The sequence below is a fragment of the Desmodus rotundus genome, chromosome 2 (genome assembly GCF_022682495.2).
Source record: "Desmodus rotundus isolate HL8 chromosome 2, HLdesRot8A.1, whole genome shotgun sequence".
Taxonomy (NCBI): domain Eukaryota; kingdom Metazoa; phylum Chordata; class Mammalia; order Chiroptera; family Phyllostomidae; genus Desmodus; species Desmodus rotundus.
In genome coordinates, this window is record NC_071388.1 from 187,209,936 (window position 1) to 187,234,776 (window position 24,841).

At 40.2% G+C, this 24,841-nt stretch overlaps 1 protein-coding gene across 2 annotated transcripts in view; it reads left to right on the forward strand.

Annotated features, from left to right (window-relative positions):
- The window catches only part of PIKFYVE (phosphoinositide kinase, FYVE-type zinc finger containing), an 87,303-nt gene that overhangs the window by 42,314 nt on the left and 20,148 nt on the right, over nt 1-24,841 (forward strand). For both annotated transcript variants that reach the window (XR_008426209.1, XM_045198079.3), the window contains 19 exons: nt 608-748; nt 1,395-1,521; nt 1,773-2,929; nt 4,596-4,696; nt 5,837-5,908; nt 6,753-6,924; nt 8,805-8,983; nt 10,644-10,757; nt 11,153-11,261; nt 11,371-11,525; nt 12,429-12,519; nt 16,091-16,151; nt 16,972-17,109; nt 17,737-17,857; nt 18,831-18,926; nt 19,913-19,996; nt 20,798-20,895; nt 22,757-22,921; nt 24,501-24,560. Coding sequence is in view for 1 of the 2 variants with exons in the window: in XM_045198079.3 (XP_045054014.2) it covers nt 608-748; nt 1,395-1,521; nt 1,773-2,929; nt 4,596-4,696; nt 5,837-5,908; nt 6,753-6,924; nt 8,805-8,983; nt 10,644-10,757; nt 11,153-11,261; nt 11,371-11,525; nt 12,429-12,519; nt 16,091-16,151; nt 16,972-17,109; nt 17,737-17,857; nt 18,831-18,926; nt 19,913-19,996; nt 20,798-20,895; nt 22,757-22,921; nt 24,501-24,560 (3,241 nt within the window). In the remaining variant the exon portion in view is untranslated. The remainder of the gene's footprint in view (nt 1-607; nt 749-1,394; nt 1,522-1,772; nt 2,930-4,595; nt 4,697-5,836; nt 5,909-6,752; nt 6,925-8,804; nt 8,984-10,643; nt 10,758-11,152; nt 11,262-11,370; nt 11,526-12,428; nt 12,520-16,090; nt 16,152-16,971; nt 17,110-17,736; nt 17,858-18,830; nt 18,927-19,912; nt 19,997-20,797; nt 20,896-22,756; nt 22,922-24,500; nt 24,561-24,841) is intronic.

Below are 24,841 nucleotides of genomic sequence, written 5' to 3' on the forward strand. Positions count from 1 at the left end.
CTCCGGTTTATTATTTGTAACAGTCATTTGCTTTGAAAATAAGCCTTTGTCATGAAAATGTATTAAGAAGTATGTTTTAATTTTTAACTAAAACTGTTCTAGGTGATATGATCTGTTGGAAGATTGAAGTTAGGAAGTAGCTGAGAAAACATCTGTTACTTATGCAGATGCTCAAATAGATACTCTGTTTAGTTTCTGAATGCAAAAGGGGGAATCCTGAACTGTATTAAAAACACTTGGCAATTGCTTTCATTTTAGGGGTTGTGAGATTAGGGTTTTTTGTTTTTTGTTGTTCTTTTTTTAACCTCTGAGAGCTAGCCAATTGGATTCCTGGCTTTTATAGTACAGATTATTAATTAAAAATCCTTCAAAGTATAATTAGCGAATTGAAGAATGGAATTTCTCCTGACACTCTTTTCAGCATAATCAACAGTTTGGAAAAGATGACTAGTATTCTTGGTTGTGTGTGAATGAATTTGCTTATAGACTTATTTATGGGCAAAGAAAACTTAAACTAAGTTGATATTGATAGGCAGACTGTGCTGATATTTTAATGTCTAGGTCTTGAATTGTACCAGGTGTAACAGTTCTGATTTATCTTCTTTAGGAAAGGGAGTTCTTGAAGAATTATGTTCAGCGAATAGTTGATGTTCGACCCACATTGGTTCTCGTAGAGAAAACAGTATCTCGGATTGCCCAGGATATGTTACTGGAACATGGCATTACTTTGGTCATAAATGTAAAATCAGTGAGTTTTCCTTTCTTTTTTCTATTTTTCTGTCATTTTAAATCACAGCTTTTAAGCGTATGTGAACATGCGGTAGGTATGCGGGGATCACCGAGTATTTCTTTGCTGCACTGTATGTGTGTTAAAAGTGGGACAGGAGGCCTGTCAGCTACCTCAGTGTTTCAGGCTGGAGAATCTTGGGCTGGGAGACAGTGTGCTTAGTCATGTAACACTCATCGTAGGTGTCTGCAAGACCAGAGGTGTGACAGACATAAGTAGTATTTGTTGATCCCTCAGATCGTTTAGGGAACTGTACAAGCAGAAAATGTTCTTTCCCTACACAAGTTACTCTCTTCAGAATAGAGGCCCATTCCAGAAGTACCCCCTGCCCGCAATAGTAGCCTATGCCCGCGCATGATTGTAAATGCTTTTGGATAGTGTCATCAGTATGAGTGTGCTTTATTTCGGTGGGTACATTGTGATTTCTAAGCCACCACCTGTAGACTAATCTGGAGTCAGGAGGGAGTCATACTTTTATATTTGTTAAAATGAAGGAAATTCATTGTGAGGGTTATTTTAAAATTTTCCTGTTACTTTTCCAGATTAAATTTACTAAGAATTTTATTCTCCTGTAATTTTGTAATATAATGCTTTTTCTGTGTTCTAGCAAGTTTTAGAACGAATCAGTAGAATGACCCAAGGTGATTTAGTGATGTCGATGGACCAGCTGCTTACAAAACCCCACCTGGGCACCTGTCACAAATTTTATATGCAGATGTTTCAGTTGCCTAATGGTGAGTGATCTCTGGCATAGATTCACCTGAGACTGGGGGCCTGAGGATACTGATAACCTCGTCAGTACTGCAATGTTTACTTGGTAGGAAATGCCCATTAGCACTGGTTAAATGACAACTGGCAACTGTGATCTTTTTGCTTGTAGGTGTTAATATAGTGAACTTTTTGCTTGTACATGAATATAGTGAATTCATCTGTGTGGACTTCTGAATTGCCACCTATTTTTAACTTTCTGTTTGTTTATTTGTAGAACAAACCAAAACGCTGATGTTTTTTGAAGGCTGTCTGCAGCACCTGGGCTGTACAATCAAACTTAGAGGAGGCTCTGATTATGAGTTGGCTCGAGTGAAGGAGATCCTAATATTTATGACCTGTGTAGCTTATCATTCTCAGCTAGAAATCTCCTTTCTCATGGATGAGTTTGCTATGCCTCCTACATTAACACAAAACCCCTCCTTTCATTCCCTGATTGAGGGGCAGGAGGATGAAGGGGCTGCGCAAGAACCTTTCAGTGGGAGTCCCCTCTCCCAGGAGCCTGACTTCCCTCAGGAGTTTCTGCCCTCTGATGACGGCAGTGTGCTGGAGTCAAGGCTTGTGTTTGAGAAGGCTGACCAGGAGAGTAAAAGTGTTCCTCAGGATGCTGCCTCTGTGAAGCATCAAGAGTGTGCCCCCACAGCTTGCCCCACAGATATCCCCTGTGCTCTCTTTCCCTCGGTGCCTGAATCACTGCTGCCGCTCCACGTGGACGACCAGCAGGGTGCCCTAGGCACTGAGCAGCCTGAGACTCTGCCGCAGACAGATGAGCTGCAGGATCCCAAAGGCCAGATGAGAGCCTTTAGAGACCCTCTGCAGGATGACACTGGACTCTATGTTACCGAGGAAGTTACCTCTTCAGAAGATAAACGGAAGACTTACTCTTTAGCTTTTAAACAGGAATTAAAAGATGTGATCCTCTGTATTTCCCCAGTAATCACTTTCCGGGAGCCCTTCCTTTTAACTGAAAAGGGGATGCGATGCTCTACCCGAGATTATTTTGCAGAGCAGGTTTACTGGTCTCCTCTTCTCAATAAAGAGTTAAAGGAAATGGAGAGCAGGCGGAAGAAACAGCTGCTCCGGGACCTGTCCGGCCTTCAGGGCATGAACGGGAGCGTTCAGGCCAAGTCTATTCAAGTCTTGCCCTCGCATGAGCTTGTGAGCACGAGGATCGCTGAGCATCTGGGAGATAGCCAGAGCTTGGGTAGAATGCTGGCCGATTATCGGGCCAGAGGAGGAAGAATTCAAAAGAATTTGGACCCTTTTGCTTATTCAAAGGATGTGCCAGGTACTTCAAGTGGCAAATCAGGAAGCAAAAGTGAGGGTGATGAAGAGAAAGGGTTGATTCCAAGTGATGCGGTGTGGTCATCGAAGGTGAGCAAGCCTGCCTTGGGTACTTGTCTAAATTTAGAATGTGTTGAAAACTCTTAGGGCAGAAAATTGCAGGAAGCTTTATTCAATATTTCTTTCACACTTTTTGTGTCTTAGTAGGTCTGTTGACTTACGTGTTGATTTAAAGTGTATGAAATAGGAGTGTAACGTAAGGAAACTGTGTTGAGGGTTCCAACTTGTGCTCATGGTAAACGGGGAAGAGCTCGGAGGGGAGGGGAGGTGTGGAGCCGCTTAATACTTACGGCAGATGACTTGGGTGTGGTGTGGGTGTCCTCGATTCTGTTATCGGCACTGATGGGGAGAGTGAGCATATTGCAGGAAATGGATGTGTTTTCATAAAAATGTTAGATTTACCCAGTTTTAAACATAAGACACTTTTCATTATTTAACTATTGACAGTGCTCTTTATCTTTACTTTTTAAACAAAAATTCTGGGCAAATTCAGGAAGACCCATTCACGAGAACATTATTGATAATGGTGGCAGTAAAACTAATGAACAAATCCATCTCTAGATGAGGAAATGCAGTTGTTTAATAAAACAAATAAAAAGATGTCCAATTTGGCTCGTACTGGGGAAGTGCCAAATAGTAATGGTACACCATGCTTTATTGGTAAGATTGCCCAAAAGGGAAGTGGTAAGAGCCATGGTTAATGAGGTATGTGAGAATACCTGTAACGCATTTTATATAAATTTCTGTTTATATACATTTACGTAAAGGTAAAAATATAGGCAGGTCTCTCAATTTACATGAACATGTATGTATCTTGGATTCAGGATTCCTACCTTTTATAACCAATTCCTTTATGAGTAAGTAAGCATTTTATATAAGGATGCTTATAATTTATAGGAATATATATACAAGATGTTTGCTGAAGCATTATTTCTAGTTGTTTGCTGTGAAAAGCATGAATTGGATTTTATTTAGTGACCTGACAGAAGCCATAGTATATTTTGAAATGTTAAAAGACAAGTTATGTTTTAACAGATGTAGTATTATTCCATTTTTATAAAAACAGTTACCTGTGTATATTTATATGAGGGTTTCTGTGTGTATATGTGTGTGAGCTAGCAACAAGAGTGCATGGGTTTTAACCATACAGTCAGATTTGTCAAGTTTGGGGGGGGGGTGGCCTCAAAGGCTGTACGTACTCCCTAAACGTTTTCCTCTAGCTCTCTACTATTCGAGTGTCACCAGAGAGCAGGTGTTACCTTTGTAACGATCAAAAACAGGTGTAAAGTACAAATAAATAAACACCTTAGGACTTAGGTCTGTATGCTCAAATTGACGTTATATCCAGCCATTAGTTCAGACTGTTTCATATTTACTTAACTATATATTTCCAAAATAATTTAATGCATTTTGTAAAAATAAATGGTATTTAAGAAAGCAAGCTCTTTAGACAACCATTTGTACTTTTAACTTAAACTTTTTGGGTTGTTTTATCGCAAAAACTAACTACTCTTTTCCCGTATATTTAGTTCCTTATATTTAGTTATCTTACAGTTTGGAATCTTCAGCAAAACCCCCACGGTGAAGAGACTTTAAAAACCGAGTGCGGCGGGTTGGGCGTCAGAAGCACGCACTGGGCCTGGAGTGTGTTACGACTTCGGGGACTTCGGGCGCTCACGTGCTCCTTCTCTTCCAGGTGGACTGCCTGAGCCCTGTTAACCACCAGAGGCTGTGCGTGCTCTTCAGCAGCTCCTCTGCCCAGTCCAGCAACGCCCCCAGTGCCTGCGTCAGTCCTTGGTAGGAGCTTGTCCCCTGCTCTATTGCACTTCCCCTGAGAACAGGATTCCAGCAACTCTAAATAAAAGTCAGCCACTAGGATCTGTTTTCAGGCACATGGCATGATGATGGGCATGTATGAGTTGGTAGGACTTTTAAAACTTGAGTTAAACGTAAATTCCTGTTTGCTCATGGTTAGAAGTAAATGAGATTACCTTAAGTAAGAGGGAACAGAATGTGAGGCTGGAAGAGAAATGTTTTACAAAAGCTAGGAAGTTGATAGAAAAGATAGTTTTCAGTATTTCGATGATAATGCATAATTTAGGCAGGTTTTCCTTTAGGAATTTTCCTAAAAATAGCCAGCCTTGTGCCTTAAGTTTTATTCTAAAACTTAATTCTAAGGACATGGATAGAAACACATTTTTAAAATTGTTTGTTTAAAATGATAGTCACAATAGCCTAATTATTATTGCATAATTCATCTTTAGCTTTAATAGTGCTGTACAACATCAGTGCCTGTTTTTGGAGCACCATATCCATGACAAAATGGGTCCCATATTTTCATTTTGGACACCAGCAACACACATTTCTATCAGTGAGATCAGGGATGCTTCCAGGCTCCGTAGAGCTGCAGCAGGCTGATGGACCTGAGGGAGCCCGCGGGAATTTTCTCTGGGAGTGTATGGGCTCCTTGAGTCAGGACTTGACTTAAGATGGGGTTTCGGCAGGGGCCTAACCAAACTCTCTTATTTGTGGGCATAAGTTAGGTATAAAGTTAGGAACTGGCTCTCCTGGAAGAACTTGAGCTGCAGTTCATCAGGCTCAGTCAGGTGTGGCCTAGAGAGCAGGAGACAGGAGTCCCGCTTTGTGTTGACGGGGCTGAAGGCTTTGTAGAGGAAGCTCTTTCTCCTTCCCAGGTCAGATCCTGATTGAATAATTCCGTGAGATACTAATGGACTGGGAGTGGATAAGATGCTCTAGTGTGGCTAGACCAAACTCGTTTATCTACTGAGGTAGAACCTGTTCTGTAACAACAAATTGTTCTACATCAATACTGTATCATAAGCACGTCTAATAGGTAATCAGTTTGTAGTTTCATGAAATGTCTTTGCTATGTGGTAAGTCTATGACATGTTACTAAGAAATGATCTCTCCCTTTAGGATTGTAACAATGGAATTCTATGGAAAGAATGATCTTACATTAGGAATATTTTTAGAGAGATACTGTTTCAGGTAAGAACACGTTTTCTCTTTATGTCCCACTCACGTTTTTTCGTTGCCCAGGATTTCAACCTAAAACACAAACATGAGTTAGAGTATTGCTGAGTGGTCTTCACTCTCACACCACACGTCAGAGTGCACCCTGCAGAGAAGTAGTCTATGTCGTACTCAACCCGGGATGTCTTACGCAGTTCATTCCTCAAATTTTTTTTTTTGGATTTGTGTTTTTACAGTGATTTAAATGAGAGGCAAGAGAAGCATAGGATCTCAGACTTAAGTCTTAGTGCTATCGCCTAATACTTATATTTCAAAGAGCAAGTAACTTGATCTTTACCAGCCCTCTGTGTAGGGAAGGACAAGCTCCAGAAATGTAAGGCGTTTCAGTAGGTAAAATGAGATGCTGTTTCAAAATGCTCAGTGAATAGAAGGAGCTTATTAACAAGTGGAAACTGCCGTGGTGCTGTAGTTGAAGATGGGATGTTTAGCTGTAGGCCCAAGCGGTACTTTTTTTTATCCTCACCCAAGGATATGCTTACTGATTTTTAGAGAGAGAGGAGCTGGGGGGTGGGGGGCGAGAGAGAGACATAGATATAAGAGAGAAACATTGACTGGTTGCTTCCCATATGTGCCCCAACTGGGGATCGAACCCACAACCTTTCGGTATATAGGACGATGCTCCAAACAACCGAGCCACCCAGCAGACAGCACTTTTAGGTGGAGCCCTGCACAGACCGTCCACCGGTCATTCTTGCTCTAGAGAGGATGCTGCATTTTCTTGACATGCTGGTTAGATAGTATTCGTTACACATTGCTCCTCAGTTTTGTGGTTAATGTGAGGACTTTCTTTTGGTCCAAGGCCTTCTTATCAGTGTCCTAGCATGTTCTGTGATACCCCCATGGTTCATCATATTCGGCGCTTCGTCCATGGCCAAGGCTGTGTGCAGATAATCCTGAAGGAGTTGGATTCTCCAGTGCCTGGATATCAACATACCATTCTCACCTATTCCTGGTGCAGGATCTGCAAACAGGTAAATGTACCTTGTGGCTATAGTATTCCATATAAGATCTCTTTATTGTATAATAATTTCTTGTGGGGGAGGGTGGTCTGTTATTTTGGGTGTGTTATTTATCATTGGGCTCTTACTTATTTTACCTCTAGTGCCATATGTTCTATTTAATGTCTGTTTCTTGAAGATTCTGTTTTAGAATTTATCAGTCATTATGTAAAATAAGGTACATTGTCCAGTAAAATATATGGAGATAATGTCCTGACAGCTCTGTTTGTTATGTTTATTATGTTTGTTTATTCACTCAGCAAACACTTCAGCGCTATGTTCCAGGTACTGTGCCAGGCCCTAAGAATAAAAAAGCAGTGTAGGACTCCTGTCCTCTGGGAGAGGAGACAGATTGGTAACAATCAGTCTTAACTAAGTAATTATAGTATGCTGGGATGTTTGTGTAGGTTCCAGCTTATATCCACGTTTCCGTCTGAAGAGTGCAGATGGGCTGTATTGAAATTCATCTCTACTGGTTTTTCATGTACATTGAGACAAGGACCACGTGTTTTATTTCTTCTGTGTGCTTTTTAAGTCCAGAGGAAGTATTTGGTGTCAATATTATGCTTTAAATATGTACTTTTTATCTAAATTGCAGGGAGCATGTGCCAAATTTAACTTCATTGGTATCTTTATTGGCTTATTTTGGAAGGCACGTGTGGGAATCCTCGGGCAAGTAGTAGTGTGGTCCACAGTGATGGCAGTGGGCAGACTCAGTGGGTTCCTCCTGCGGTGGCAAACGTAACCCCACGACGTCGCTGCTCGCAATTCAGTCTTCTTGTACTTGTTTTTGTGGGCCTTCAGTTTCTGTTGGACAGCTGGTCATATTTCGTTGTAGAATATGTGGACCTTTGTAGATTGTAGTGAACTAAGTAAATAACTTAAAATTGATCTTTATGTCTTGTATGCTTTGATATAGGCACTTTAACTTAAAACAAAAACTTCTGCCTTTTGGATTAAAAGGAAAAAGTAAACAGTGATTGTTCACCAAAATGAAAAGCTGCTCTGTGTATAAAAAAAGCTATAACATATATAACCAAACAGTGATATACTTAAAGTTCTGTAAGCCATGATAATAGAAAAATGGGCAAAAGGCATGACAAAGCAATTTAATACAAGTGGCTAGTAGATTTGTGCAAATAAATTGTATTTATTAGTAGCCAAAGAAGGATAAACAAAAACCAGTGAAGTGTATTTCTATTTTTTTTGTACGAAATCACATTTCAAAGACTTATACTTTCTAAGGTTGGTAAGAAGGTGGGGAATTGGTATTTTGATACTGTTGGAGATTGTGTAAATTAGTATACCTGTCTTGGAAAACAGTGTGGCAAAAAGAGGCAAAGACTGTGTAAATGTTCATGTCCCTTGACCTACCGATTTGCCCTTTTACTGATTTATTCCAAGGAGATAATTATGGACAGTTATATACTCGGAAGTTCATTAGAGTGTCATCAAAATAAAGAAAAACTTGTAGTGACTCAAGTGTACATCAGTAGGGATTGTTTAAATATATCCGTACAATGGGATACTCCGCAGCCATTAAAGATCAAGTTGCACAAGTATTTTACGTGGGAACATGCTTACCATCCATTACTAAGTAAAAAAATGATAGAAGGGTATGAAACTAACTGCAGGAAAGAATTTTTATTATATTGATGTTGGTGGTCAGATTACTTCCTGGTGATACTTCTCTCCTCAGCCATCCCTAACTCCACCCACCTTTAAACATTTCTTTTTCCAGGTTTCTGCAGTCAGAATATATTAGATTTGTATTAGAAGAAAAAATTCATTATTTGGAAAAAAGAGATTCTCAATATGTGATTGGATAACAAACGATTTATGTTGAATTTCAGGTAACACCAGTTGTTGCTCTTTCCAATGAGTCCTGGTCCATGTCGTTTGCAAAATACCTGGAACTTAGGTTTTATGGGCACCAGTACACTCGCAGAGCCAATGCTGAGCCTTGTGGTCACTCCATCCACCATGACTATCACCAGTATTTCTCCTATAACCAGATGGTGGCATCTTTCAGGTGAGAAGTCAGCGACCTTGCACGTAGTCGCATAGTCCCTGGAAGGCTTTGTAGCACTTCCACCATTACTAGATTGAATTGATTTGTGGTGCGTGGTGTTCCCCATCCAACCTTTGCAAACGCAGAGGACCATGCTCTCGTGCTAAGAGCTTTCAGTGCTATTGTTGTGTTTAATCTTTACCCTAAGAGATAGGTATTATTATTATTACTCTCACTTAGAGAGCTTGTTAGCTCACTTGTAAAGCTAGCAAGTGAGGGAGTCATTGATATGAACCAGTAGATCTGCTTTTACAAGGTTTTACTCTTAACCATTGTTTCTGTTTTTGCATCTGAGAATTTGTCAGAATTTTTGCTAAGACAGTAACTGGCATAAGGACAAGTGGATATTCTGGATAGAGCTAAAATCCAGAATGAAGTTCAGAGGTGGGTAGTTACACTGTAGTATAAAATGATTTGAGAAAGCCATGAGGCTCTGCCTTCAAAAACGTATCCGGAGTCTGAACACGTCTCACCATGTCCACCACTTACCACTCTGGACTGAGCCTCTGTTGTCCTCTACTGGATTACTTCAGTATCCTCAACCAGTGTGCCTTTGGCGTTGACCCCTACATCTTCATCTCAACACGACAGTCAGAATGATCCTTTTAAATGAAAATCCTCTCTGGCCACACCCTATGGGTGTCTGTTCCATTTATGGGCCTGTAAGCTTGTAAACGCTCTGGCTGCCCAGTACCTCTCTGTTCTTACCTCCTACTGCTCTCTGCTTGCTCATCTGGCTGCAGCTTCACTGGCGTACTGGCTGGGCCTCAGGTATGCCAGGTAGGCTCCTACTGGCAGCTTTGCACTTGCTCTTCCCTCTCTGAACTGCGGGCTCCCAGACATCTTCCTGGAGTCCTTACTCCTGCATGTCTTAGCTCAGGTTTCACCTGTCCTGACTCCCTCTCACCCCTAGCATTTCCTGCTTTCCTCCTGCTCTCTTTTCCTCCATAGCACTTACCATCTGATATAATACATATTTTAAGTCCTTGTTTGTCTTATTTGTTACTCAGATCTTATTATTCCTAAATCCTGAGGGCTGGAATTTTGGCCCTTGTTTAGTGCTTTATCCTCAACACCTAAAACACACTTGACATATAATAGGCCCTTGGGAAATACTTGTAATTGGACCCTATTTTCTTTTTTAAGCAAGAGGTTTTAACCATGAGCCTAGGGCCTAGGCGGGCCTAGCATTGGCTAGACAATATAAACCCTAGGTGGAAAGGAAGGGAGGACTGCTGAGGACTCCTCAGGAGCCAGGAAGGTGGCGAATGCCTTCGTCTGAGCTCATTTCAGGAAGGAGTCGGTTTCCTCACTTAGAGATGTTTGCATCCCAGTTTTTGGTTTTGAAGCACATGAGGGAGCCTCGGGGGCAGTAATGATGACTTCCCAGTGCAGCGGAAATACGAACAAAGCAAAATCTTCCCGGACTGGGGAGAATATTTATAATGGCTGAAAGTTGTCTTTAAAAAATACGTTGTCTTCAGTATTTTTATGATTGTTTTAAAATGCCATTTCATAGAAACTTTATGGCTCATAGGGTTGAGTTGACCATCACGATATGCCTTCACTCAAAATGTCAACATGTTTTTCACTTTTCTGCTGTTGTGTCTTCTTCTCTCAGTTATTCTCCCATTAGGCTTCTTGAAGTATGTGTTCCACTCCCTAAAGTATTCATTAAACGCCAGGCCCCATTAAAAGTATCCCTTCTTCAGGATTTGAAGGACTTTTTTCAAAAGTAAGTCTTAGTTTCTTTGGTCATCTGTTTTGTTCAGGACTGTCTGTAGTCTATAGCCGTTTTAAATGCCAGGTTCGTTCATTTAGCTTTGTTTGAAAGCGTAACCAACTGCATTTGTCTACTTGTATGTTACGTATGCCTGACGTTAAACAATGTAGACAATATATAAAAGTATTAAAAAAGAAGACACACCCTCTGAGACATACTGTATGTTAAGATTTTGATGTACATCTTCTCAGGTCTTCTTTGTTTTCCAAAATGGTATGTGATTCTTAATTAGGTAAAACATTATTGTGAAAGTTTTGTGTGTGACGTCTTTTTTCTATTTATGTGAGATTAGAAAATTTGATGCCACTTTTCCAAAGTGTTTAATATTCTTTCTTCTATGTTGTTAGAGTTTTACAGGTATATCTTGCTATTGATGAAAGACTTGCATCTTTCAAAACTGACACATTTAGCAAAACAAGAGAAGAAAAAATGGAAGATATCTTTGCACAAAAGGAGGTAATTCCTTTCTTTGACAGAAACCCAAGAGCGAACTGTTACCTCACTGGGACATTCTTTTGGGGGGAGTCTTAGATGGCTGGGCCGGAATTGTTTCTGTTTCTCGTAGATGGAAGAAGGTGAGTTCAAGAACTGGACCGAGAAGATGCAGGCAAGGCTCCTGTCATCCTCTGTGGAAACCCCTCAGCAGCTGCAGTCGGTCTTCGAGTCCCTCATTGCCAAGAAACAAAGCCTGTGTGAAGTGCTCCAGGCCTGGAACAGCAGGTCCGCCTTTGCAGCCTGGTTCTGCTTTAGTGTTACTGCCAAATTTGCTATGCATGGTGTTTTTAATTTGTGTCTCTATTCATTGTGGAAGCCTTGTTTTGTTCTCAATTTCTAGAAACTTTTATTTTCTGTCACCACCACTACCCGTACACTTTTTATCTTTTAAAATATATATGCTAATTCTTAGGTAGTTTATGAAGATTAAAAAAAACAAAAATGAGGACAGCCTTTAATGTTGTTTGGATACTTACACGCGTGTGCTTGTTGAATGTAATATATCTGAGTGATTGTATATCATATAGTACCTTTATTGAAATACTCACTCTGGGAAATGTTTCCCTTCCACACTTACTTCAGTGTTCAGTTACATGGTCATAGCAGTTACTTACCGAGCACGTGGATTATGCTAGGCACCAAGGAAGGCGTTAGATAGACAGTCACTCTTTCATTTGCTCTTGTGAGTCCTACGATGTATATGCCTCTTTCATTTTACAGGAGAGCAGACTGTGTCTCTAAGAGACGGAGGGGTTTGCCTAACCTATGTAGATGCTAATTATCAGAGCTGGACATTGAGCCCAGGTGTATTGCTCTCTAAAGCCCGTGCTTTTTATTTTATGTTATTTTTATGCTGTCTCTTATAATAACTTGCTGCAGTGTTCTTTTAACACAGTAGTAAAATCAGTAACAGCTTTTGATTAGTCGATTAGAAATAAGACAACAACTTAGTCCTAGTTGTGTACAACTTCAAAATCTATTGCAGTTGGGAAAAAAATCTATTGACATCAAAATAGGAAAATCTGATTACTGGGGTTTCGGAGCTGTAAGGAGAACATTTGCAGATGTTACTGAGGATATCAGAAACAAAACCACATTCTCTGTTTTCTTCTTTTCCTTTAACTATAGGTTGCAGGACCTTTTCCAGCAGGAAAAGGGTAGAAAGCGGCCTTCAGTTCCTCCGAGTCCTGGAAGACTGAGGCAAGGGGAAGAAAACAAGGTAAGAAAGTGTAGTTTTGGAGTACACTTTCCCTTCCCACTGAAGACTGCATCTCTCTGGCTGAGCTGAAACGCCAAAGACGTCTCGCCAGAGCAGAGAGCAGCGCAGCGCAGCGTAAAGCGGACTGGAAGGGGGCCGAGCAGAGTGGAGCGTCTGGACGAGAGGGGCCCAGCCCCAGCCCCGCGGGGCCCCAGAGCTGGGCTACAGCCATGCTGTCCTCACAGCTGTGCTCTGTCACAACGGAGCTGTTTCGCACTGAATAAAGTTTCCTTCTTCACTGCACCCCAAGTTAGGGGTTCCTGTTGGCATTGAATCAGTGCCAACGACCATCAGCTGACAGAATGAATATGATGCTCTTCAAGAATGGGGTGTGGAAAAGGAAGGGTGATGTGGTAGCTGGAGAGAAATGTAGCAGAGATGCAAGTGTGTTTGTGTGCAGCAGCATGGAGGGAGAGAGAACAGACACTCAGATGGGACAGGTAGAGGGAAGTCTTGGCCTCTCCAGTAGGTGGGGAGGAAGCAAGGTGAGTGCAGTTGCGGGTAAATATGCAGGTGAGGAGGGAAGACAGTTTGTGGTCAGAGAGAAGGCCGGGGCACCTCTGCGTGAGGAGGTGTGGAAATTTGAAGAGAGAGTTCAAGTTTCAGAATAGTAAGCTGGCAATCCAGCCGAAGTTGGACACCAGCAGTTCGGGAGGACCAGCCATCAGGTTAGCACGTACTCATCTGAGTTTGGTGATTCGCAAGGCAGGCATATAAGATGATAAGAGTTGGGGGAGGGAGGAACCCTTGGAAGAACATAGTTCAATTGGGATCCATTTCAGATGGAAAAACAACAACAAAGAACGCTTCATATATGCTCTATTACTGCAGTAACTGCCTGTTTATTTTGTGCCACCGGTCCCCCTTAAGGCATAAAGAATCATCTCATTCTCTGTCTCTGAGAGTGAGGACTCTGTGACACAGGGTAGTTATTTGGTAAATAACTGTCCACTGAATGACTAAAGAAAAAGAGAGGGATTGAGAGAGTAGATCGATTAATGAGATAGAGCAGAAAGTATACCAGGATTCAGTTTAGTTAGATTTAAAAAATTGGGGCATCTCTTCTCTACCCTAGGTACTTAGGCATGCCACAGCGCACACACGCAAAGCAAACGTACTTTTGTCTTTGGACCCTCCTTGATGTAAATACTACAATTAATTTCATTTATGACATTTGGAAGTGCTAGTTTAATACATACTTTAGTAGTAATATTAAGTAGGGTATTTTATTTTAAAGTTGTGAGGTTTCAGGGAGACATGACTTGGATTAATTTTTTTTAGCCTGTAATAAAACATTATAATGCATTTATTTGAAACATCTATCACAAGCTCCTACCAGCTGGCATCACTGGGGGATAGCGTCGTCTGAGTATGGAATAGAGTCCTAGTTTATTTTACTATGATTTTGGCTGTTCTTTATCTCTGTGCTTAAGTGAGAAGCTTTTCTTAAGGGGTCTGCACTGGTTTAGTTCTACACTTGATTTAATTAGCCTTTCCTAACTGTGTTAGTTTTCTTTTGCTGCATAGCAAATTACCACAAACACCATGGCCTAAAACACAAATTGATTATCTCACAGTGGGTCAGGGGTCTGGCATGCTATGGCTGGGTTATCCCCTCAGTCTCAACAGCTGCAGTGAAGGTTTCGGCTGGGGTGTCATCTTACCTGAGCCTCATCATCTTCTTCCAGGCTCACCCAGGTTGTTGGCAGAATTCAGTTCCTGGTGGCTATAGGACTGTGGACCCCCTTTGTTGTTGCCAGCCCATCAGAGATGATCTTTAGCTCCTACAGGCTACCTGCTTCCCTTGCCAAGGGACCCTCCGTCTTCAGAGCATACAGCAGTGCATCACATCCTGTCCTGCTTCAGGTCCCTGAGTTCTTCTGTGTCTGGCCCCTGGACATGGAGTAAAAGAACTCATGAACCCTCCCTACTTGAAGATTAACTGATTTGGGACCTGAAATACATCTCAAAATTCCTAGATCAGTGTTTGCTTGAATAACTGGGGGGTGTGTGTATAGCAGGGGGTGGGGTCTTGGGGGGGCCGTCTTAGAATTCTACAAACCACACTAATCATATTCAATGAAGTAATGTCAGTGTATTACATGTAGGCTTTTGAGAGAACGTCTTCTTTTTATACAGGTGTACAGTACCTGTAGAGTAATATTTTCATGGAGCGATGCACCCAAGTGCCTTTAATCTTTGTGTTATGTAGTAATACATAAATGAATTACTCCTTTTTGCCTCCTAAAAACTGTAGGCATCACTTTTCCTTAAAGTTTAGGTGAGAGAAAGAATAAAGATTACTGAAGATGTTTTTATATTAGTATTTGCCAAGTAGTCTGGGGCTATTAATGGCTAACAGACTGCTAGTGAGTGGCCTTTCTCTTTGCTGGAGAAACTGCAAACCTGGTTGTGTAAGGCCTTTAATTATAACATGTAGACACAGAATTGAAAATACAGAATCATTCAACGTGACTGTCTTTCTGACATTTAGAGTTGATTTGAAGAGCTGCATCACTGCCTCTATGGTCATCATTTGAAAATCGTTCTTGTGTGCTTTGGGGCCCTGCTGGAGGTGCGAGGCATTCGTTTGCGCAAACGGGCCATGGTTACTGTCCCCGTTCAACGTTTATCTATTGAAGAGGAGGCTGAAGATAAACAAATGAACCAATAAACATTTTTAAAAATGAATGGAAAAAGGGTTATAAACAAAAAAAATAAGGGAGATGGAGAATATTGCTGAAGGAGTGGGTGGAGGTGGGATATTTTTTGTAGGGTGGCGGGAAGGTACTGGAGCAAATCCAAGAATGTTCTAAGAAGCTATCTAAGAAATGCCTTTGCCATCAAATTGTACACAGGGCTTATAGTCATTTTAAATACATCTTATCTACGGATCATGGGACTTGAGAAAGTCCAGTGGGTAAGAAGAGATTACTGGGCTTAATAGATAAGCATACAGTAGTTCTAGATGTTTTAGTACGAAGAAGTGAGCTATATTGTTTAGAGGAGTATCTCAAAGGGTGGTTCAAGGGCCCCCTAGGGGTCCAAGACCCTTTCAAGGGCTCTACAAGATTTTACTTTCTGATTACATATTTGTGTGAGGCTATATTTCTTTTTATATACTTTGATCATCATAATATAGCTTAAATGCAGATAGATTTAAATAAATTTATTTATATAGATTAAATGCAGAAGCCAAAGATGAATCTCACTCTTCTACTAAGCTAGACATTATTTACCAATTTTTTCAAAAGAGCTGGTTTTTTAAATTAAAAGATGTTATTTGTGTTAATATATAATGGGTTTCTTATGTTTAAATGAGTAAATGCATATTCTCAAGCTTTTTTAGTTTTAATTTCTAATAAGGTAAAATTGGAAGATATGACTTACATAAAAGTTATCTGAATGTTTTAATGATTCTTAAGAGGTTGAAGGGGTCCTAAGATCAAAAAGTTTAAGAATCACTCAGTTAAAAATTTTTAAAATGTGATTTTAATGTTCCGTTGAGAACCAAGTATTTTCCTCTGTACAGATAAGTGCGGTGGATGCATCTCCGCGGAATGTTTCTCCAGGGCTTCAAAATGGAGAAAAAGGTTGGTCTTCAGCCAGGTGATCACCTGCCAGTGGACATTTCTTAGTCTAGTAGTTGTTTTTAATTGGTGATTCTGAGAATTTCTTAATGCATTTGTGTATAAACTTGTTTTCCTTCCTGTAGAGCATTTGTAGCACTGTCAGTTTAAGATTATTGTAAAGTATATTTCAAGAAGAGAAATTAGGGCGTCGAGGTCAACGGTAGAGAAGGCTACTCGCTGGTAGGAATGAACAAAGAGAGAAAAGGAGGGTGAATGTCTTGCTTATTCCAAAGTCAGCTCCTAGGTCTCACTGCCAAAGTCTGCGAAGTTTAATTTAGATTTTTATGTCACTAAAATCTTTACCAAAATCTTGAACTGTCTTTCACAGGATTTCATTGAATAACCTGGGGACATCCTAGAAAATTTGTAGGTTTTCAACTGTCTTTGTAGAACAAGAGTCCAACTCAGATAGTTCTATTACAGTTAAATGAATTTCCCCCTGAGAATAGCGTGTGTTTTTTCCCAGTAGTGTCATCATTTCATTCCCTGTTAAATTGGTTAAACTAATAAACATAACTTTGCATTACGGTCTGCTGGAAAGAATATTGGAAAAGAGTCCGAGTGGTTAAGATCTGATCACAGTCAAGTCATACAGCCTGTGTGGATTTTTGTACCCATTTCTAAAATATGCATTAAAATGGCTAAATAATTTTTACAAAACTAAAAGTCTTTGGTTTCTGAAGTAAAACTCTCAGTTGGTATTTTAGAAACATTACTAACAGGTAGAAATGGACTTATGTTTTTAACTGACTCCTTTACATTTGTCTGTCTTTTTCTTTAGAGGACCGCTTCCTAACTACCCTGTCCAGTCAGAGCTCCACCAGCTCTGCCCACCTCCAGCTGCCCACCCCGCCTGAGGTCCTGCCCGAGCAGTCGGCCGGGGGTGCCCCGGAACCGGATACAGCCAGCATTTCCGAAGGTGCGGTTTCAGTCACTTTTCCAGAACTTCATCCTAAAGAGAAAAGCCCTGGGAAATGCTTTGACGTAATGCTCTCTCATCCCTTAGGATTTTAAGAAAAATCGCAGCCATTTCTCCAACAACAAATAGGTGTTTCACGAATAGCAGATTTATGCCTTGCTTTTCTCTTTCCTCACTTTCTATTTAAGCAGCAACTACTTAATTGTGCAGACTTTTACATAACATTTCAATTGCAATTAAACTCACAGCTAATAGCCACAGTGCACATAACTGAACTGAAGCGGCGGTGTGAACAGCGGTGACTTAAGTTCATGCATCTCAGGCAGTAATTCTGTTAGGAATTCTGCTGCCGGGCCCCTCCCATCTGTGGCAGGTGGATCTCAAGTTCAGAAGTGCTGAAACGTAAAGCAGTGAACCCCCTGGAGTCAGTGCTGGCTACGCTTCACTGTTGCTTTCTGTTTCAGCCCATAATAGTCACTATTCCAGACCAGAACTTTCACACCGTGATTGGTAATTACCGTGTGCATGAGTCTGAGTCCCAGACCGGAGATAAGTGAAGCCGATGCTTTATCCTTTTTTTTTACTCTTGTGAATATTAACATATAAGTAGAATACTTTTCGCCCTAGATGTGTTTGATGGACATTTGCTGGGATCCACAGACAGCCAGGTAAAGGAAAAATCAACCATGAAAGCCATCTTTGCCAATTTGCTTCCCGGAAACAGCTATAACCCCATTCCTTTTCCTTTGTAAGTATTATAAAAGCCAGTGGCTGTTGGGTGGCTTGATTTTTACTTAATTTAAAAGAACTCTCTATATAGATTTCCTCTATATTTATTTAAATGTGCTTATTTAACTGTATACTCATAGTTCTCAGTCCTGAATTACATTTCATCATAGTAAAAGAGATGTCTTGGTGTAACATAATTTGTAGAACATCATCGTTACATAGTAGATGAGTGGAAGAAAAAATAATTAACTAATATTGCTTAATGCTTAAGATTACCAGTTCTGAAAATAATTGTTCATATATATTTAAATATGAACATTTATATTTATACTGCTACGTGTATTGATCTCATAATCCTAAAAACATACTGCTCATATACAAGGATAATATTTTGACCCAACAGTTTACTGGGACACGTGGTGATGAATTGTTGATACTGTGTTTCCAGCACATCAGGTGCTCAGTAAATAGCTGTTAGACAAACGAATGAATGTTTCCGTTGGGGGAGCAAGATGGGGGCTGAAATGGAGTTACACCATTGAGTGTCCATGTGCTAATAGGAGAGCAGTGGTGCCATTTATTTCCTGGACCAGTATGACATTTCCACAACTCCTAGAAGGCTTTTCGTTCAAGCTTACAGTAGAACAAAATCTTTTACACTTGTGCTGTTCATTGTAAATCCTATTGGAGATAAATATGGTCTAAAGTCTCTGGCAGTGTGGAAACCTTTGTTCGGGGTGCCTTCAGAACCCTCTGAATTAGAACCTTTCGAAACATAATTCTGATGATTTTTAATTGCCTTTGAAATATTCTGTTGATACATTTCTTTGGCTGTTTGGTTCAAGTGCTGCATACATTTTGGCTTACTTAGTGTATACTTGTGCAGTATGTCGTTAAGATTGTCCTGAGATTTACTTGCAGTGTGTTAATGGTGTTTACATTTTATTTTTGCTAATTTCGTTCTTTCTTACGTATTTAAAAATTCTAAACAGCGATCCAGATAAACACTACTTAATGTACGAACACGAACGGGTGCCCATTGCCGTCTGTGAGAAGGAGCCCAGCTCCATCATTGCTTTTGCTCTCAGGTATTCTTCGTAAGGCCTTTCGTCTACGGTTGTTTTTTTATTTTCTCTGTATATTTATTAGTTGCCTTGTTTAAGTGATAGATGAGATCTATCACATAGAATAGAGCAAAATGATTAAATATAAGTAAAAATGTATACTCTTTGGGCGTGATAGCTTATTTTCTCTGTATCTGAAAATGTACTCTTTACCCAGCTGATTACAGGATGAGTCTTAAGCAAGCGCTGAATAGCTGAATTGACTGGGCAAGTGATTTCCCAGTCCTCACATCCTCTAGCCATTCTCTGCAATGTGGCGTGTATCTGTTGTGTCCCTTCCATTCACTTACTGACATAATTCTTAGAACATATCCACCATATATCACTCTTCCTTCCTTTCCTTCCTGCTTCCCACACACAGCAGGTACAGCTTTCTTACCTAGACTACTACCGTTCCTGTGCCTTACCCCTTTCACATGCCCATGTATCACATGTGCCACATGTTACCGTGTGTCTTAAAGAAGCTTCTGTTCCCTGACATTGGTTTTATCTAAATCAAGAGTCCCACACTTCTAGTCCAAGAGTTGGATTTTTTTTTTGGCCAATGCAATATAAAACAAATTATTTTTGGTAAAGTTTGGTGCCTTTAAATTGAAAAGCACTCTGAAGTTCCTTTCCTCTCTATTATGCTAAACCTTGAAGTTCCATACTTCTAAAATCAGCTGTTCAACCCCTGAAATATTTGATGTAAATGTTGGTATGTAGGCTTTCCCGATCTTTTTAGAATATCGATACTGGTTGGTGTGTTGGGTTGTATTTTGTATTATTCTCTGTGAAGACATTGACCTTCACAAAGTTCCTACTTGACAACTTTTGTTGGTTAAATGTGTTTTATTGTGGGTACTTACAAGGATTGTGTTTTTATAATGCACAGCTTATGTGAAAGGATGTGATTTATTGTAGAAGAAAAGCTTACAGTTGAACATTTTTCACCCTATTTCTGCCCTAAGTTGTAAAGAATACCGAAATGCCTTGGAGGAACTGTCCAAGGTGACTCCGCGGAGCAGCGCCGAAGAAGGGCAGCCACCAAACAGGTGATCTGTGGTTGAGTGGAGTGTTCTAATCTAGCTGTGTCATCGTGTTCTAAATTCTCATACTTCGGCTTTATCCATGTGGAAGTTTCCAGGATACTCACATATTTAGCCAATAATTGATAGAACAAGTGCGAGTATTGCAGAAGACCTCAAGCTGTTTCTGTGAATACCTTTTTTTGATAATTGCCATAGAAGTTCAATGTATATTGCAGATTTAAACTTTAAACATTTCAAATTCTCTTTATTTAAAAAGTAGTAACGTGTGAAATTAGTAAGCAGTTGTTTGTCTTTTTAACCTAAAATATTTGTGAACGTGCCATAATAATGAAAGATCCTAACAGTTAAAACAGAAAACAAAATCCCCAAAACCATAGTCATAGGCTCATTATTTTGATTCTTTCTGAAACAGGTTTTTCAGCTTTACTAATGTAATACAATTGTGTCTGAATTATGTATTATGATGACCAGCATGAGGAATGTGAAACTGGTGTTTTCTGTGATTGTTTGACGTATAGGTGCTAATACAGTGCTAATGGACGTGGGGGAAATAGTAACACTTACACTTTCATATATTTTTGCAAACACCCTTATAGTTACAACATTTTGCTTTTGTTTTCTTAAGTCCCTTAGACATTTCAAGACTTTCTATTCCATGTTCTAACCTGTGTTTATGTAATTTATGAATCATTTATGATATTGAGGGTAAGGTTGGTGAGGAATAAATTAATGAAAGAATCAGAGTATTGCTATTTTTTGCCTGCACAGTGTAAAAACCAGCTTCTCATCTGTTTTGCATGTTAGCACGGCAGACAGCAGGCCGAAGAGCAGCAGCCCGGTTAGGTTACCCGAGAGCAGTGGGGGCTGTCCGAACCGTGCCGCAGAAGCAGAACCGCAGCCAAGTAAGGTTTCAGACGGAAAAGTGGTTACTGTTAGTGTTCTTTGTAATTGTGGTTTGAAGAAGAAAACAACTTAAATAAGAAATGCCATCTGGCCAGGATTTATTTCTTCTGGTCTTTGAAATATAATATGGATTTAAAATTTTTTATATATCCTATTTATACATATTTTGCTTTTCTTTGGTTTTCTTTGGCTTGGGAACTCCTAGAAACTCACAAGTCCATGCAAAACAAGAAGGATCTTCCTTCCTGGCTAGACCTTTCAGTTTAAAGTATATCACCTAAGGGATGTCACGGCGACTTCGTCGTTGTTTTTACAGTGTCGCTGGCATTGCGAAAAGAACCTCCTGTGCATCATCTCCTTTTTTTTTTTTTTTAAACTTTTATTGTTACTCAGTTACAGTTGTCTGCCTTTTCTCCCCACCCTCCACCCCACCCCAGCCGAACCCACCTCCCTCTCCCTTGATTTTGTCCATGTGTCCTTTATAGTAGTTCCTGTAATCCCCTCTTCCCACTGTCCCCTCCCCACTCCCCCCTGGTTATTGTTAGATTGTTCTTAACTTCAAAGTCTCTGGTTATGCATCATCTCCTTTAAGCCACACCGTAACCACATAAGAGTTATTTAACATAGCCCTGCTTTTCCGAAAGAACGTTTAAACTTAAATTAAGCCATTTGCTCAAGATTATACAGCCAGTGGAGAACTAGGATTTGGGTCTTTGTCAGTTAGGAGTGTACCCACTATAAGTAACAGAAAACTCATGGTGTTGGGGTTTAAACAAATGACACCTTATTTTTCTAAAATAATGTCTGCAGGTGGGCGGTTGCTGGCAGTGGTTCAGTCACTCAGCATTGTCATGACAACGTAGGGGTCGTTTCTCTGTGATTCTCTTAAGTTTTACTCATGGGCAGAAACGGTCCACTTAGTGTCTACGTTTCAAGCAGAAAGAAGGGAGCCATAAGCTGCAGTGGTTCCTTTTATTCAGAAAGCAGAGACTTCCCCCTCAGTTGCATTAGTTAGAACGGAGGCCCATGGCCACCGCTTCCTGTAAAGGAGACTGAGAAAGTGGTGAGCATTGTCTCGATAGGCTCGCACGAATCATGATTCGTGTCCCGGGCTGTACACATGGCTGCCCACTCCTACTCCCCCCGAATTGGAGCTCAGTTAGGAAGGAACAAGGTGGGATTAGATGTTAAGGAGGCCATCTGGTTTCTGACACTCTAAGCGAGTACTTTACAAGGAACATTTGAGAAGGATTTTGTAGATGGCAGACGTCTAGGATTGGAACCATACATACTAAGTTTATAGATCATACATAGATCATATGTGTTAAGCTCAAAACTAAGAGTAAACATATAGAGCAAGCTTTGGTAATACTTTTGGCCATCCTATACTGCTTAGTTTCTGAAAAATGTTAAAAACAAAATATTATATTGTGCTGTATTAAAATATAAGAACACAAATGATACAAAGATGTTCCCCTAGACTTTGAATTCTCATAGCTTGTAATGTTGTTTTGTATTAATTGTAATACTGTAAGAATTCAGCCCTAACTTTATCTTGTTGCGTAAGATACTATGACTACCTTGGAAAGATACTTTTCAAAGGTTTTATAGAGCATTTCTCACATTTTAATATGTAACTATCTGATCATTGTTCTCTTTCTGCTTCTGTTAATGGCAGTGCTTGACTGCCCCCGCCAAACCCATAAAAATTATGGATTAATAATCTGCAAATGGAAGTATCAGTGTCACTAATATTTATTACCCTTAGAACATAGTTACTGCAAACAAAGGAATGAGTTGAAAATTTTAATTTTTTCACCTGTCGTGACCTGTACTTCATATATTGCCTCTTATTTTTAGCCAAGAAGGCTTCTGGAATGTTGTCCTTCTTCCGAGGGACAGCAGGGAAAAGCCCTGACCTCTCTTCCCAGAAGAGAGAGACCTTGCGTGGAGCAGATAGTGCTTACTACCAGGTTGGCCAGACGGGCAAGGAGGGGGCGGAGAATCAAGGCATTGAGCCTCCAGGTATGTCAAAGGGGGACCGAATGTGCTTACTCTAGGCTTCAATTTACTTGCTTTAGTTGCTGATGTTCCTTGGAACCTTGAGCAGATTGTTGTTACTGCGGACACCAGGGCCCCCCTCTCTTCTCACACCTCAGTGTGGTGGAAAGGCATGGTGCTGGGAGACCCAGCTGGTTTCAGATGCCGTTGCTATCCCTTACTGTGTGGTAGTATCAGAAATCCTTCGTTTCTGTACCTGTCAGGTGGCCAAAACAATGTCTTCCAAGGTTTACTAAGGCCTCAGTGACATTAAGCATGTAAGACATCTGTCTCACATGTAACTCATAGCATATATTCACATGTTTTTCTTCCACTAACCCCCTCAGATGTCTCCTTTCTTCTCCAGTCCTGTAAGGTTGAGGCCATTGATGTCCACCTTCATTTTGATATTTTAAAAAATACATCTACCCAGTTGTGTTTGAGTCTGGGGGTAGCCCAGGAGTGAGCGAACTGCTGACCTGTTTTTGTACCCAGAGTTGTACTGGAGCACGGGCACAGCCATTCATTTACTTATTGTCTAGCTGCTTTCAGGTATATGTTGGCAAATTGAATAATTGCGACTGAGTAAAATTCTTAATATCTGGCCCAAATGGATTGGCAACCCCTGCGTTAGATCATGAATTAGTAGTTTATTTAAAAAATAGCAACAGCATGATCAATTTTCATTAATATTTGAGATACCTGTTTTGTATTCTGTAGGCTGCTGTTGGGCTATGATCTTTAGAAGGCACTGGTGCTTTGAAAATTTTAAAATATGAAACATAGAGGATGACTTGTTCTCGATATTAAAAAGTGTTCCAAACCTACAACAATTAGCGTGGATCAGGCAGTAGGTTTGCCAGACAATTCAAGTCAAATATAAAACAAAAGTAGCCCTGAAGTAGATCATAGTGTATGTATGTACATTTTAAAGATTTTATTTATTTATTTTTAGAGAGGGGAGGGGAGGGAGAAAGAGAGGCAGATAAATGTCAATGTGTGGTTGCCTTTTGAGAGCCCCCTACTGGGGACCTGGCCTGCAGCCAAGGCATGTGCCCTACACTGGGAATCGAACTGATGACCCTTTGGTTCGCAGGCCAGCACCCAATCCACTGAGCCACGCCAGCCAGGGCTGGACACTAGTATATTTTATCTATTATACGACTGTCTTAGTATGATAAAGGAAGCATCACAAACTGTTGTGGAAGCATTACTCCACACATGGGGGAAACTGGCCGTAAACCTGGAAGCTCTGGAAAATCTGGATGTAAGAGCTGAGTTAGTATATCACTATCCTAGGAATAACTTAAATATAAGAAAAATTATTCTTCAACCTAAAGTCTCTGTTTTTTAATTTAAAAACTGATCTTTCAAAAAGTACACACATTTTTATTGTAATAGTTTATACAGTTTAATTGTACACATAATGCTTCCTTGAGAGTGATTGGACTAGGATAAAGCGGATGTGTTAGTGTTTATTGTTATGTTGGGAAAAAAGAACAGGCAGAAATGAAGTGATAACTACTTAAAACTTTGGCTTGACTAATGATGTTAAATCTTTTAGATGAAGTAGATGGAGGAGATACACAAAAGAAACAACTCACAAATCCCCATGTGGAGCTTCGTAAGTAGGAGATAAAGTATTGTTGGTTTGGGGACAGGGACTGTCATTGAGCAGACTGTATTATTACAGGGTTCTAGCTACATACCAGATAAATGTCCTGTTTCTCGAAATGAGTGTCAATTCTGTGTGCTGACATAGTTTTATTTAATCTAGATTTAGTTCATAAAATACACATTATTCATTTATAAAAAGTTAATTTGTATACTTAATTTAAATTATAATTTAACCTGTAAATTACAGTTCGGTTTACTTTCTGATGTCTTAATAACTGTTGTGTGACC